This window comes from Ranitomeya variabilis, chromosome 1 (assembly GCF_051348905.1).
Source record: "Ranitomeya variabilis isolate aRanVar5 chromosome 1, aRanVar5.hap1, whole genome shotgun sequence".
NCBI lineage: Eukaryota > Metazoa > Chordata > Amphibia > Anura > Dendrobatidae > Ranitomeya > Ranitomeya variabilis.
The window spans coordinates 1,110,893,512-1,110,907,789 of NC_135232.1; the positions used below are offsets into that span (position 1 = coordinate 1,110,893,512).

The 14,278-nt window shown below is 38.8% G+C and overlaps 2 protein-coding genes across 2 annotated transcripts in view; both read left to right on the top strand.

Annotated features, from left to right (window-relative positions):
- The window catches only part of LOC143800298 (uncharacterized), a 51,139-nt gene extending 40,268 nt beyond the window's left edge, over positions 1 to 10,871 (top strand). Inside the window, exon 5 of the mRNA XM_077281184.1 lies at positions 10,765 to 10,871. Within this exon, the coding sequence (XP_077137299.1) occupies positions 10,765 to 10,871 (107 nt within the window). The remainder of the gene's footprint in view (positions 1 to 10,764) is intronic.
- Positions 10,872 to 12,588: 1,717 nt separating this feature from the next.
- The window catches only part of POLN (DNA polymerase nu), a 161,669-nt gene continuing 159,979 nt past the window's right edge, over positions 12,589 to 14,278 (top strand). Inside the window, exon 1 of the mRNA XM_077281185.1 lies at positions 12,589 to 12,635. The gene's annotated coding sequence lies outside the window, so the exon portion shown is untranslated. The remainder of the gene's footprint in view (positions 12,636 to 14,278) is intronic.

Consider the following 14,278-nt stretch of genomic DNA (forward strand, 5'->3'; position numbering starts at 1 on the left):
AGGTTTAGTTTGAGCCCAGGAGGACTGGTGAAAGATCAGTCCTGTTTTATTAAGCACATGTGAGTTTATTATTTGTCTACAGTAGTCCTCATTGCGTTAGTGGCAGTAGCTATCACCATACTTTTGCTGTGCAGTAGGAGGTGTTTAAGGTTTATTCTATAGCTGTTGTGTTTATACATATAATTCATCTAACAATTACTGTGGCTCATTATTGGTGTTGGGGTACAACAGAGGAGTGTTTCACTTTCTCCGTTTCTGCGGTATAATTTGTTTTCCACATTTGTACTAAATATTAGACATTATAGACATATACCAGGCACTTACTACGGTGATTAATCTTCGCAGATATCTATAGTTGTCTGTTTTTTCTTCTGATCTCACAGACCGGTTACTATATCTAGCCTAGTTCTTGCCCAGGACTTCGGTCCTTTTGGGCTTCTGTACCTTCACTTGTGCTGTTTCTCTGGAACTACTCCTGGTGTGCTGTCCGGAGGGACATATTGGAAAAAGGGAATTCGATTTCCAGGCAATTCCTCAGGACAACACCCTTATTTATTATGTTTATCTTTAGGCTTACAGAAAATCAATCTTCCTACAGATCGTTCATCCATCACGTCTCCATGGCTCGAGATTGAGCTGAGGCCGTTAAAGTGTTTATCTAAACAAAAGTAGAAACAGAAGGCGCTCCAGCTCCAATAAAAGCGATTCTTTATTAAATAATTAAAATCTTCAGATATAGTAAATCCTTGCTATGATACAAATGTGGGGGTGCAGAGCACATGCAACGCGTTTCGATCGCTCCCGATCTTAATCAATGCATGCTTTAACAGAGAAACGGTAACTACTTTATAAAAATAATGAACCAATACTGTGAAAGGTTCAGATCACATGACTTATACCACAGATTTAACCAATGAAATAACCTTGCTTAAGAAATGCAAATGCTGAACATATATATAAATTATTCCAAAACATTAATACATAAAAAATTGTTATTGTTTAAAGAGTACAAGAAAAGGAAAAAGGAAATATGGAAAGTTAGCAATAATGATACATAATTTAGTTTTTTCTATTTAAACCACCAGGATGTCTCGTTTGTAAATTATACATCCAGAAAGCCTCCCTGGTCAGCAGGCGTCTCTTAATATCACCACCTCGTTGTGGTAAACTAACTTTCTCTATTCCCTGGATAGTCATATTGGACACATTACCAAAGTGATGTGAAATGAAATGTTTAGCAACAGCTGATATGTTTCTATTTGTGGCGTTACTACTAGCAAGATCCCTCAAATGCTCTGTTATTCTAGTTTTTAATTTTCTTGTGGTGCATCCAATGTAGGATACATTACACACAGTGCAGTCCACTTTATAAACCACATTACTTGTGTGGCAATTAATAAAATCTTTAATTTGATAAGTTTTAGTTTTTTCTTTGTTCTGAAAGTTATTTTTTGTTAACGCATGACGGCATGTGCTGCAAGCGGTAACGCCACATTTATAGAAACCCCTGCATTCTAGCCAGGTTTTCGAAAACGGTTTGAGTGGGAGAAAACTGGGAGATAAAGAGCTGCCAATAGTTGGCGCTCTTCTAGCTACCACATTGAGACCATCTTTCAAAATTTCAGAAAGTGCATCATCTTCTCGCAAAATGGGTAGTCTATTATGTATTATCTTTTTGATTTCATTAAATTCAGTACTGAATTGAAAACATATATATGGCTTTTGTTTCATTCTCTCTTGTTTGCTTTTATTTTCTGGATTAGATGTTAGCAAACTATCTCTAGATTTATTATATACTATTTTGTGTGCTCTCTCCAATGTCCAGTTTGGATATTTCCTTTCTTTCAATCTAGCTTCTAATCTCTTAAATTCATTCTCTCTAAATTCCGTCTCACTGCAATTTCTCTTCAGCCTTGTATATTCGCCTACTGGAATAGATTTGATGGTGTGTCTGGGGTGACTGCTTTTTGCGTGTAATACTGTGTTCCCACTAAGGGGTTTCACATGCGTTTTACTTTTGATGGTTTCATTTTCTAATCCAATAAGAACCAGATCTAAAAAAGATATCTCCTCCTGATTCCATTTATGGGTAAATTTGATCCCATAAGTATTGGCATTGATATATTTGATGAAGTCTGGTACGGCAGACACATCACCCCCCCAAATTATCAGGGTGTCGTCTATGTATCTGCCGTACCAGACCAAGGACTCACAAAATGGATTATCAGTGCAGTAAATATATTTTTGTTCCCAGTATGCCATCGTTAAGTTTGCCATTGAGGGGGAGTATTTCGCCCCCATTGGAACACCGGTTTTCTGTTGATATATTTCGTTTTCAAATGAAAAAATATTATGTTCCAATAGAAAAAACGCAACTTGTAAGACAAAATTTATAAGATCTTGGGTGCATGCACTGTGATGTTCTAAATGAAATTGTAATGCTTCCATGGCTAGCGTGTGTGGTATGCAGGTGTAAAGTGACACCACATCACAGCATAGCCATGAATAATCTTTTTGCCATAATTTATTAGAAAAAATTCTCAGTACTTTTCTGGAGTCCTTAATGTAGCCAGGCAATCTAACTACAAGTGGTTGGAGAATAGAATCCAACCACTCGCATAAATGTTCATTCATGGAACCAATGCCCGATACAATGGGCCTCATTGCAGGCAGGCCCTCCCCTTTGTGTACTTTTGGTAATCCATAAAGTATGGGCATTTTTGGACACGGAACATATAAATATTCAGCTTGTTTTTTTATTCAGAACACCTAGACTAAGGCCTTCGTTAATAATATTCTGAATTTCTTTATTATAATCTTTAGAGGGATTTCCCTTCAATTTTCCATAGGTTTCGTGATCATTCAAAAGTTCCAACATTTTCTCTACATAGTCTTTTTTGCCCATGACCACTATCATGCCCCCTTTATCACTTTTCTTAAAAACAATTTCTTTCATATTTTTTAGTTCTCTGAGGGCTTTTTTCTGTTTTAATGTGAGATTTTGATTTTCTTTCTCTCTATTGTTAGTTTTTTTATCCTTTAATATTTTTAAATCCTTCTCTATTAGTTCTTGGAATTTATCCATACAATCTACCCTAGATTGTATGGGATAGAAGTACGGATTTTTTGTTTTCAGAGTCATTGATTGATTTTCACACGCATTACTCATTGCACCTTGTGTAGATAGATCTTGTAAACATAGGAGCGCTAATTGTTCCTTAAACTCCATATTAGTGAATTCATTAACTTGTTGTTTTCTAATGTTATCACTAAATTCATCCTCATTTTTTAGAAAATGCTTTTTTATAGTAATGTTACGAATACATTTATTGACATCTAAAATGGTCGTGAACAAATCAAATTCTATGTCAGGCACAAAATTCAGTCCTAAAGACAATACATCCAACTGATCATTTGTTAATTCTATTGATGAAAGGTTGACCACAGTACATTTAGTTATTTCTTTTGCTTGCCCCTGTATCTGGTTACCATTTTCGGAGTGTTTTTTATGTTTTCTCCCACTCCTTCTCTTCCGTTTTTTGGCAGTCTATACGTTTTTCTCCTGTTCTCCCACGTGTTGCTCTCCACAGAAATGTCCGATGTGCTAGCATTCGCATCTGAGGACTCTGCATCTGATGAAAAAAATCCAACCTGCGGTTTTTTGATCGTTTTTTTATGAGCTGAACCATTTTTTAAAATAGATCTCGGGGATTTATAGATTTTATCCCACTGACCCCATTCATAGACCTTATCTGAGGCATAGTCTTTGAGATCCCTCTCAAATCAGCGTTTTTTTCGATCCATGATTTCTGTTTCCAATGAACCGACATTATCCTTAATTGTTTTCATTGTAGATTCGAACTGAGGTAGATCTTTATATTGTTCAATGGTGCTCATGATTTCCTCGATGTTTTTTTCGGTTTCTTTCAATTTTATTTCTTCATTTCTTATCAATAATCTCATCAAATTAAGAGAGCAATTCGTCAGAATTTGATTCCACTCTTTTGTGAAGTCATCTGAATAAATTGTAGTCGAGATTTTCTTTATTCTAAGACCCCGTGGGATCATGTCTTTCGTCAGATAATTTTGTAGGGTGGTATTATTCCACCAAATCTTCATTTCTTGTTTAGACAATTTTTCTAAATCTGACATATACTTTGAGAGCTCTGTGTTTTCAGATACAACACTATTCGAATTTCCAAAAACTTGTGCAGCTTTTGCTGATCTCTCATTAGTGTCCATAATGACTATACAATGCTCAAAGCACCCCCAACATAAGTAAATAAATTTAAGAGCAGGATATAATTTGATCAGGAGATCACGGCAACAGTCCCAATGTATAAACAAAACAAAATTAGAATATGGCTAAAAAAGCCACGGCCAGCTCACCGATCACTGCAGGCGCACGGAGCTTCGTCTTGGATCCAGACGAGGGATAATTACAAAAGTAGAAACAGAAGGCGCTCCAGCTCCAATAAAAGCGATTCTTTATTAAATAATTAAAATCTTCAGATATAGTAAATCCTTGCTATGATACAAATGTGGGGGTGCAGAGCACATGCAACGCGTTTCGATCGCTCCCGATCTTAATCAATGCATGCTTTAACAGAGAAACGGTAACTACTTTATAAAAATAATGAACCAATACTGTGAAAGGTTCAGATCACATGACTTATACCACAGATTTAACCAATGAAATAACCTTGCTTAAGAAATGCAAATGCTGAACATATATATAAATTATTCCAAAACATTAATACATAAAAAATTGTTATTGTTTAAAGAGTACAAGAAAAGGAAATATGGAAAGTTAGCAATAATGATACATAATTTCGTTTTTTCTATTTAAACCACCAGGATGTCTCGTTTGTAAATTATACATCCAGAAAGCCTCCCTGGTCAGCAGGCGTCTCTTAATATCACCACCTCGTTGTGGTAAACTAACTTTCTCTATTTCCTGGATAGTCATATTGGACACATTACCAAAGTGATGTGAAATGAAATGTTTAGCAACAGCTGATATGTTTCTATTTGTGGCGTTACTACTAGCAAGATCCCTCAAATGCTCTGTTATTCTAGTTTTTAATTTTCTTGTGGTGCATCCAATGTAGGATACATTACACACAGTGCAGTCCACTTTATAAACCACATTACTTGTGTGGCAATTAATAAAATCTTTAATTTGATAAGTTTTAGTTTTTTCTTTGTTCTGAAAGTTATTTTTTGTTAACGCATGACGGCATGTGCTTTTTTAGCCATATTCTAATTTTGTTTTGTTTATCTTAACCCCTTCCCGACCTTTGACGCCACGTAGGCGTCATGAAAGTCGGTGCCAATCCGACCTGTGACGCCTATGTGGCGTTATGGAATGATCGCGTCGCTGCAGATCGGGTGAAAGGGTTAACTCCAATTTCACCCGATCTGCAGGGACAGGGGAGTGGTACTTCAGCCCAAGGGGGGTGGCTTCACCCCCTCCCCCCCCCCCCCCGTGGCTACGATCGCTCTGATTGGCTGTTTCACTTTCAACAGCCAATCGGAGCGATTTGTAATATTTCACCTATGAAAATGGTGAAATATTACAATCCAGCCATGGCCGATGCTGCAATATCATCGGCCATGGCTGGAAAACCTAATCTGCCCCCCACTGCCACCGATCGCCTCCCCAGTCCTTCTTTCTGCCCCGTACTGTGGTCCGCTCCCATCCGTCCTCCTGTCCGCTCCCCCGTGCTTCGATCCACCCCCCCGTGCTCCGATCCCCCCCCGTGCTCCGATCCCCCCCTCATACTTACCGAGCCCCGCGGTGTCCGTCCGTCTTCTTCATGGGCGCCGCCATCTTCCAAAATGGCTGGTAGATTCGTTCCAGGTACATTTTGATCACTGTGATAAAACCTATCACAGTGATCAAAATAAATAAAATAGTAAATGAACCCCCCCTTTATCACCCCCATAGGTAGGGACAATAATAAAAATAAAGAAAATATACATATATATTTTTTTCTTCCACCACTTGGGCTGAAAGGTGGCAGATGAGGTTTAACAATGATAAATGTAAGGTTATACACATGGGAAGAAGGAATCAATATCACCATTACACACTGAACGGGAAACCACTGGGTAAATCTCACATGGAGAAGGACTTGGGGATCCTAGTTAATGATAAACTTACCTGGAGCAGCCAGTGCCAGGCAGCAGCTGCCAAGGCAAACAGGATCATGGGGTGCATTAAAAGAGGTCTGGATACACATGATGAGAGCATTATACTGCCTCTGTACAAATCCCTAGTTAGACCGCACATGGAGTACTGTGTCCAGTTTTGGGCACCGGTGCTCAGGAAGGATATAATGGAACTAGAGAGAGTACAAAGGAGGGCAACAAAATTAATAAAGGGGATGGGAGAACTACAATACCCAGATAGATTAGCGAAATTAGGATTATTTAGTCTAGAAAAAAGACGACTGAGGGGCGATCTAATAACCATGTATAAGTATATAAGGGGACAATACAAATATCTCGCTGAGGATCTGTTTATACCAAGGAAGGTGACGGGCACAAGGGGGCATTCTTTGCGTCTGGAGGAGAGAAGGTTTTTCCACCAACATAGAAGAGGATTCTTTACTGTTAGGGCAGTGAAAATCTGGAATTGCTTGCCTGAGGAGGTGGTGATGGCGAACTCAGTCGAGGGGTTCAAGAGAGGCCTGGATGTCTTCTTGGAGCAGAACAATATTGTATCATACAATTATTAGGTTCTGTAGAAGGACGTAGATCTGGGGATTTATTATGATGGAATATAGGCTGAACTGGATGGACAAATGTCTTTTTTCGGCCTTACTTACTAACTAACTAGGGTTAGGGTTAGAACTAGAGTTAGGGTTAGATTAGACTATGTGCACACATGGTGCGGATTTGGCTGTGGATCGACAGCGGATTGGCCGCTGCGGATTCGTAGCAGTTTTTCATCAGGTTTACAGTACCATGTAAACCTGAAAACCAAATCCGCTGTGTCCAATTTCTCCTGTTACCCTTGCGAAAATAAAAAATTGCTTTCTAAAACATAATTTTAGAGGAATGAAAAATTATTTTTTATTTTCACGGCTCTGCGTTGTAAACTTCTATGAAGCACTTGGGGGTTCTAAGTGCTCACTACACATCTAGATAAGTTCCTTAAGGGGTCTAGTTTCCAAAATGGGGTCACTTGTGGGGGGTTTCTACTGTTTAGGCACATCAGGGGCTCTGCAAATGGAATGTGACGCCCGCAGACCACTCCATCAAAGTCTGCATTTCAAAACGTCACTACTTCCCTTCCGAGCCCTGACTTGTGCCCAAATAGTGGTTTACCCCCACATATGGGGTATCAGCGTACTCAGGAGAAACTGGGCAACAACTATTGGGGTCCAATTTCTCCTGTTACCCTTGGGAAAATTAAAAAATTCTGGGCTAAAAAAATATTTTTGAGGAAAGAAAACACATTTATTATTTTCACGGCTCTGCGTTATAAACTTCTGTGAAGCACTTGGGGGTTCAAAGTGCTCACCACACATCTAGATTAGTTCCTTGAGAGGTCTAGTTTCCAAAATGGGGTCACTTGTTAGGGAGCTCCAATGTTTAGGCACACAGGGGCTCTACAAATGCGACATGGTGTCCGCTAATGATTGGAGCTAATTTTCCATTCAAAAAGCCAAATGGCGTGCCTTTCCTTCCGAGCCCTGCCGTGCGCCCAAACAGTTGTTTACCCCCACATATGGGGTATCATCGTACTCAGGACAAACTGGACAACAACATTTGGGGTCCAATTTCTCCTGTTACCCTTGGGTAAATAAAAAATTCCGGGCTAAAAATCATTTTTGAGGAAAGAAAAAAATATTTATTTTCACGGCTCTGCGTTATAAACTTCTGTGAAGCACCTGGGGGTTTAAAGTGCTCACTATGCATCTAGATAAGTTCCTTGGGGGGTCTAGTTTCCAAAATGGGGTCACTTGTAGGGGAGCTCCAATGTTTAGGCACACAGGGGCTCTCCAAACGCGACATGGTGTCCGCTAATGATTGGAGCTAATTTTCCATTCAAAAAGTCACATGGCGCGCTTTCCCTTCCGAGCCTTGCCCTGTACCCAAACAGTGGTTTACCCCCACATATAAGGTATCAGCGTACTCAGGAGAAATTGCCCAACAAATTTTAGGATCCATTTTATCCTGTTTCCCATGTGAAAATGAAAAAATTGAGGCTAAAAGAAATTTTGTGTGGAAAAAAAAGTACTTTTTAATTTTTACGGATCAATTTGTGAAGCACCTGAGGGTTTAAAGTGCTCACTATGCATCTAGATAAGTTCCTTGGGGGGTCTAGTTTCCAAAATGGGGTCACTTGTGGGGGAGCTCCAATGTTTAGGCACACAGGGGCTTTCCAAACGCGACATGGTGTCCGCTAACGATGGAGATAATTTTTCATTCAAAAAGTCAAATGGCGCTCCTTCCCTTCCAAGCCTTACCATGTGCCCAAACAGTGGTTTACTCCCACATGTGAGGTATCGGTGTACTCAGGAGAAATTGCCCAACAAGTTTTAGGATCCATTTTATCCTGTTACCCATGTGAAAATGAAAAGATTGAGGCTAAAAGAATTTTTTTGTAAAAAAAAGTACTTTTTCATTTTTACGGATCAATTTGTGAAGCACCTGGGGGATTAAAGTGCTCACTATGCTTCTAGATAAGTTCCTTGGGGGGTCTAGTTTCCAAAATGGGGTCACTTGTGGGGGAGCTCCAATGTTTAGGCACACAGGGGCTCTCCAAATGCGACATGGTGTCCGCTAAAGATTGGAGCCAATTTTTCATTCAAAAAATCAAATGGCGCTCCTTCCCTTCCGAGCCCTGCCGTGCACCCAAACAGTGGTTTACCCCCACATATGAGGTATCAGCGTACTCAGGACAAATTGGACAGCATTGTTCGTGGTCCAGTTTCTCCTTTTACCCTTGGGAAAATAAAAAAATTGTTGCTAAAAGATCATTTTTGTGACTAAAAAGTAAAATGTTCATTTTTTCCTTCCATGTTGCTTCTGCTGCTGTGAAACACCTGAAGGGTTAATAAACTTTTTGAATGTGGTTTTGAGCACCTTGAGGGGTGCAGTTTTTAGAATGGTGTCACTTTTGGGTATTTTCAGCCATATAGAACCCTCAAACTGACTTGAAATGTGAGGTGGTCCCTAAAAAAAATGGTTTTGTAAATTTTGTTGTAAAAATGAGAAATCACTGGTCAAATTTTAACCCTTATAACTTCCTGGCAAAAAAAAAAATTGTTTCCAAAATTGTGCTGATGTAAAGTAGACATGTGGGAAATGTTATTTGTTAAATATTTTGTGTCACATAACTCTCTGGTTTAACAGAATAAAAATTAAAAATGTGAAAATTGCGACATTTTCAAAATTTTCGCCAAATTTCCATTTTTTTTCACAAATAAACTCAGAAATTATCGACCTAAATTTACCACTAACATGAAGCCCAATATGTCACGAAAAAACAATCTCAGAACCGCTAGGATCCGTTGAAGCGTTCCTGAGTTATTACCTCATAAAGGGACACTGGTCAGAATTGCAAAAAACGGCCAGGTCATTAAGGTCAAAATAGGCTGGGTCATGAAGGGGTTAAATATGAGTTTAAAGGGCTCGTATAGACCATTTGCATCCATCCTTCTGTGATACTTTGAAAAACACTGGAGCATGGATGTGGGAGCGGCCTCTTAACCCCTCGTGACCCTGTCCCATCATAGGTCAAGGAAAGACTTCCCTCTGGTGTGCTGTCCTGAGGGACTACCTTGAAATCTAATTACCAGTAGCATTTGCGTGGCTACTGGAGCTGGGTCCTGCGAACTGATTCGCTCATCTCTTATGTAAGAATTGTATAGCAGAGAAATCACAATGCGGGGGCCCGACTTTATATGCCGGAGGCCCCCTGACTGGCCGACCAAGTTTTTATTGTTTTCCTACCCTGTTCTCCGGAACGCCAGGAAAGGGTTAACTATTCCACGGTTCCCCCCCCTTGAGCTGTGAGTGCGTCACTTCCGGTGACAGTTTACGAGGAGTCAGCTGCAGCGTGTGAGGTGGTGTCTGAGGCGATTCCTGCCGCTTTCTATATAGGTTTGATTTAGCTGCCCACCCACCACCCTCCCAATGTTTTTTCATTCAAGGGATGAAATGGTTGATTTTGTTTAATAAGTTATAGAAGTTATGAAGTCGCAGTGTTTGGCGGAAGAGTAAGTTGGGTAACATGTGTCGGGAGTCCGGCGGCATATCTCCACAACTTCCGATGGTAACAGGAAAAGCTGCGACCTTACCCCTCCAATAAACAGGGTTGTTGCAGATTTAAGATGAGAGATGTTTTTATGGTTACTCTCCAAATAAAAGTTATGAATCAATTTCATGTGTTTTCTTTCCGTGTGTCGGGGGAACAGGGGAGGAATGTTAAGGTAAGGGCAGTCTCTCCACCATTGGCTTGCGAGAGCGTCAGCAGAGTGCGTGCCGTCATTGACGACAGTCTGACTAGAGCTGTAGATACAAGTTGCCGTAAAGCAGCCCATGTCCGCTGCTGACAAAAAAATAATTCAAGAATTTACGAATTTACTGTATTATGGAGTCTAGAGTAATTTCTACTGCCGTTACAGTTGCTTTGGAAATAAAAGGTTTACCGAAAGGAAAAAAAACCTTTTGCCTTTTTTTTTCTTTATATGAAGAGTCCCTTTCATAACCACAACCACATTTGTTGAAGATTTTCTGTTTTGACAGATAGCGCGGATGTCTGCAGCAGCAATACATATTTCACAGGAGATGATAAGGCAAGTTTTAAGAAAATACTATACAGCTCTTTTATGTTTGCATACATGAAACAATAGGTCAGCAGTCGCCTGCAATCCAGGTGTTGTGAAGCTACAACACCCAACATTCCCTTGCAACCTTTTGGGAGTTGTAGTTTCCCAAGAAGCCTACTTGGGAACCACTATATGCTGGGAACATCCTACAACAACTGCCGTTTTGGAGATAGTTTGACCATCTAGTCACCACAAATGATAGTTTGACCATCTGTGTCATCTAGTCACCACAATTTGTCCTTGCCATTGTTGCTTACATTCTTACTGTTATCCATTTTTCTTGCTTTCAGCACATTAACTTCAAGAACTAACTGTTCATTTGCTGTAATGCTGATTTCACATGTTTTCCTTACAGTTTATGCTTTAGTGCTGTTTTCTGAAATTTTAGAAAATCATTGCAAAATGTAAGGGTTTGATTCATCATTTGCTCCTTTTTAAGTGTTTGTATTTTATGTCTTGTAGTATTCATTACTGTTTTTTACCCCAAATTCTTCAAAATGGCGCAAGCCGTTGATGAATTTTGCCCTACATACAATTTTTCTTTTTTTCCCCATCTTTTACCATTTTTTGCGCCTTTTTAGCAAAAAGTTGAGTAATTATTTTAAAATGCTGTGCATTAGTCTTTTACTGCGCCAAAATAAAAATCCGTGTGTATAGAGGAAAAGGGAAAAAGAGGGAGAAAAATCAAGTAAGCTCACCAGTCTCACGCAGAGTTCAGTATATGTCCACGCACGGAGCCACCCTGATTAGAGGCGCAGTCCAAAGCCAGAAATAGAAGAAGAAAGTTCTCCAGCGTAGATCTTCATTAACAAATCAATTTATTGAAGACATGTTAAAACTAAAAATTAGGTCATATACAACATAGAAAAGGGGTCCCTGTTGGTCCACACCGACGTGTTTCAACCATTCAGGTCTTATTCATGGTATAAAGACAGACCCACATCACTGACATTAAATACAAAAGGACTTAAGAACAACAGGTGCATTAATTAAAAACATCAGGAGAGCAATCACAAACACTCCAAGGATTAACCCTGTAGAAACCACATGAGCAAAGATTATAACATTGGAATCCTTGCGGTAATGAACCGGTAACTTTGAAAAACCGCACTAATGAAACTTGTGAGCAGAGCAATGGTGGTAAATTTTTTACTATAAAAGCCCACCAAAGATACTGGAATTAATTAGGACTAATGAAAAAATCATATAGAAATTATTCTTACAAGGTCTACATGTCTATAAAAATTGGTTAATCAAGTTGCAATATAAGATCCAGGCGTTTATTTAAACCTAGCGGCACTCTCGACTGGAGTCTAAATATCCAAAAGGATTCACGATTTAATACTTTTCATCTGTAGTCCCCCCCTGGGTGATTTAAAGACTTTCTCTATAGCAGTTACCTTAAGATTGTCAGTATTACCATTTTGCAATGATTGGACACCGCTGAGATATTATGAGTCACAGTGCTAGTAGCTTCTGAGAGGTGTTTTCGAAACCTTCTTTTAAGGGGACCTATAGTGTATCCCACATACTGAAGTTTAGGTATAAACACATTCTACCAAGTAGATAACTCCTTCAAAATTACAATTTATATTTGTTTGAATAGGATATGTAATACCCATCACGCTGGAAGTAAAACTATTAGTTTTTTTTTAACAAAATTGCACGTTTTACATGGATAGTGACCACATTTAAAAAAGCCTTTGTATGTTAACCAGGTTTTATTTTTTGTTGCAGTCAAATTACTGCTTGAATAGAGACTCGGGGATAAGATGTCTCGTAAAGAAGGTGCTCTTTTGGCTAAATAGCGAATGCGAGCATTATCTAAGATATGTGCAAGTTTCGGATCATTATGTAGAATGCGAACATATTTCTTAATAATTTGTATAATTTCATCATATTGAGGACTATAATTTATAGAAAAATTAATCATAACCGGGGAGCATGCAACATCTTGGAGATTAGGGCTACTATATTGTTTCTTTCTATTTTTTCTACCATTGTTGGTATTTCTTTTATTTTTATTAATCGTTTTTGTAGAAAAGGAATCTGGATTCACATCATTATTGGACAGTAATGTGTTTCTGTCTATTCTATTAACCACTGTTTTTGCCCTAGTTAAATTCCAGTTAGAATAGCCTCTATCTTTAAGTCTAAGTGTTGCTAATTCAGCTTCCTGTTCATATTTCATTGCTGAACTACAGTTTCTTTTCAACCTAGTCAACTCACCCGCTGGTATATTCTTGATTACATATTTAGGGTGACAGGAATGTGCCTCCAAAATCGAGTTGCTGTCAGAGGGTTTTCTGAAAGGGGAAATTGTTACCTTATCCGTAAACTTATCCACTGATAAAGAAATATCTAGGTAATCAATAGAAATTTTAGACAAGGTAAAAGTGAAACACAAATTAAATTCATTATTATTGATGTAACTGATAAAATCAGTGACCAAAGTGGTTTCACCCTTCCAAACCAATATCAAATCGTCAATATAGCGACCAAAAAATTCTATATTCTCAATAAAGGGATTATTTTCATTGAGGATGTACTTCTCTTCCCAATCCGCTACAGTAATATTATCTAGTGAAGGGGAGCAATTGCCTCCCATACTAACACCCTGTTTTTGAATAAAAGATACACCATCAAACGGAAAATAGTTATGGGTAAGTAAAAAAGAAACCGAATCCAAAATAAAAGATTGGATCTCCTCCCTATAGGAGCTATATTTATCAAGAAAGTATGTCAAACTGGATAGAATAGTTTTATGGGCAATAGAGGGGTATAAACCCACCACGTCACAAGTTACCCAAGAAAAATGGGGAGACCACTGAAAGCCGTCCAATGCGGAAATTACCATTTTTGTATCTCTAATATATCCAGGAAGGTTAATAACTAAAGGTTGTAAATAATGGTCACCCCATTCCACCAAATTTTCAGAGAGTGAACCAATACCAGAAATAATAGCCCTAAAGGGGGGAGGGAAAACATTTTTGTGGATCTTGGGAAATGCATGATAAATGGGAGTCACAGGGTCTTTAAAAATCCGGCTTAAACTTTATTCCGGGAAAAGGGTAGAAGGGCTTTATTCAGGGAATGTCATAGTAAAAAGAGACAAAAAAATGCAAAGTGAAAAATGCGATAAAACCGCAAATAAAAAAACAAAACTAAACTCACCAAATACTCTTTGTGGGAACATTACCATAGGGCTCAGTCAAACTTCTGATTTTTCAACATCTGAGAAAAAGAGACTCATTTTTTTGATCAGACTTTGATCAGAGAGTGGTTTGAGTGTCATCAGTTTTTCTCGTACATGGAGAAAAAAATAAGAAAGTTTCTCAACCTTCTCCATTTTGACAGTTCAAGTTTGGTCTGATGTTTTTGATGGACCCATTCACTTGCATTGCTGATTTTGAGCAGGCCCCCAGATCACA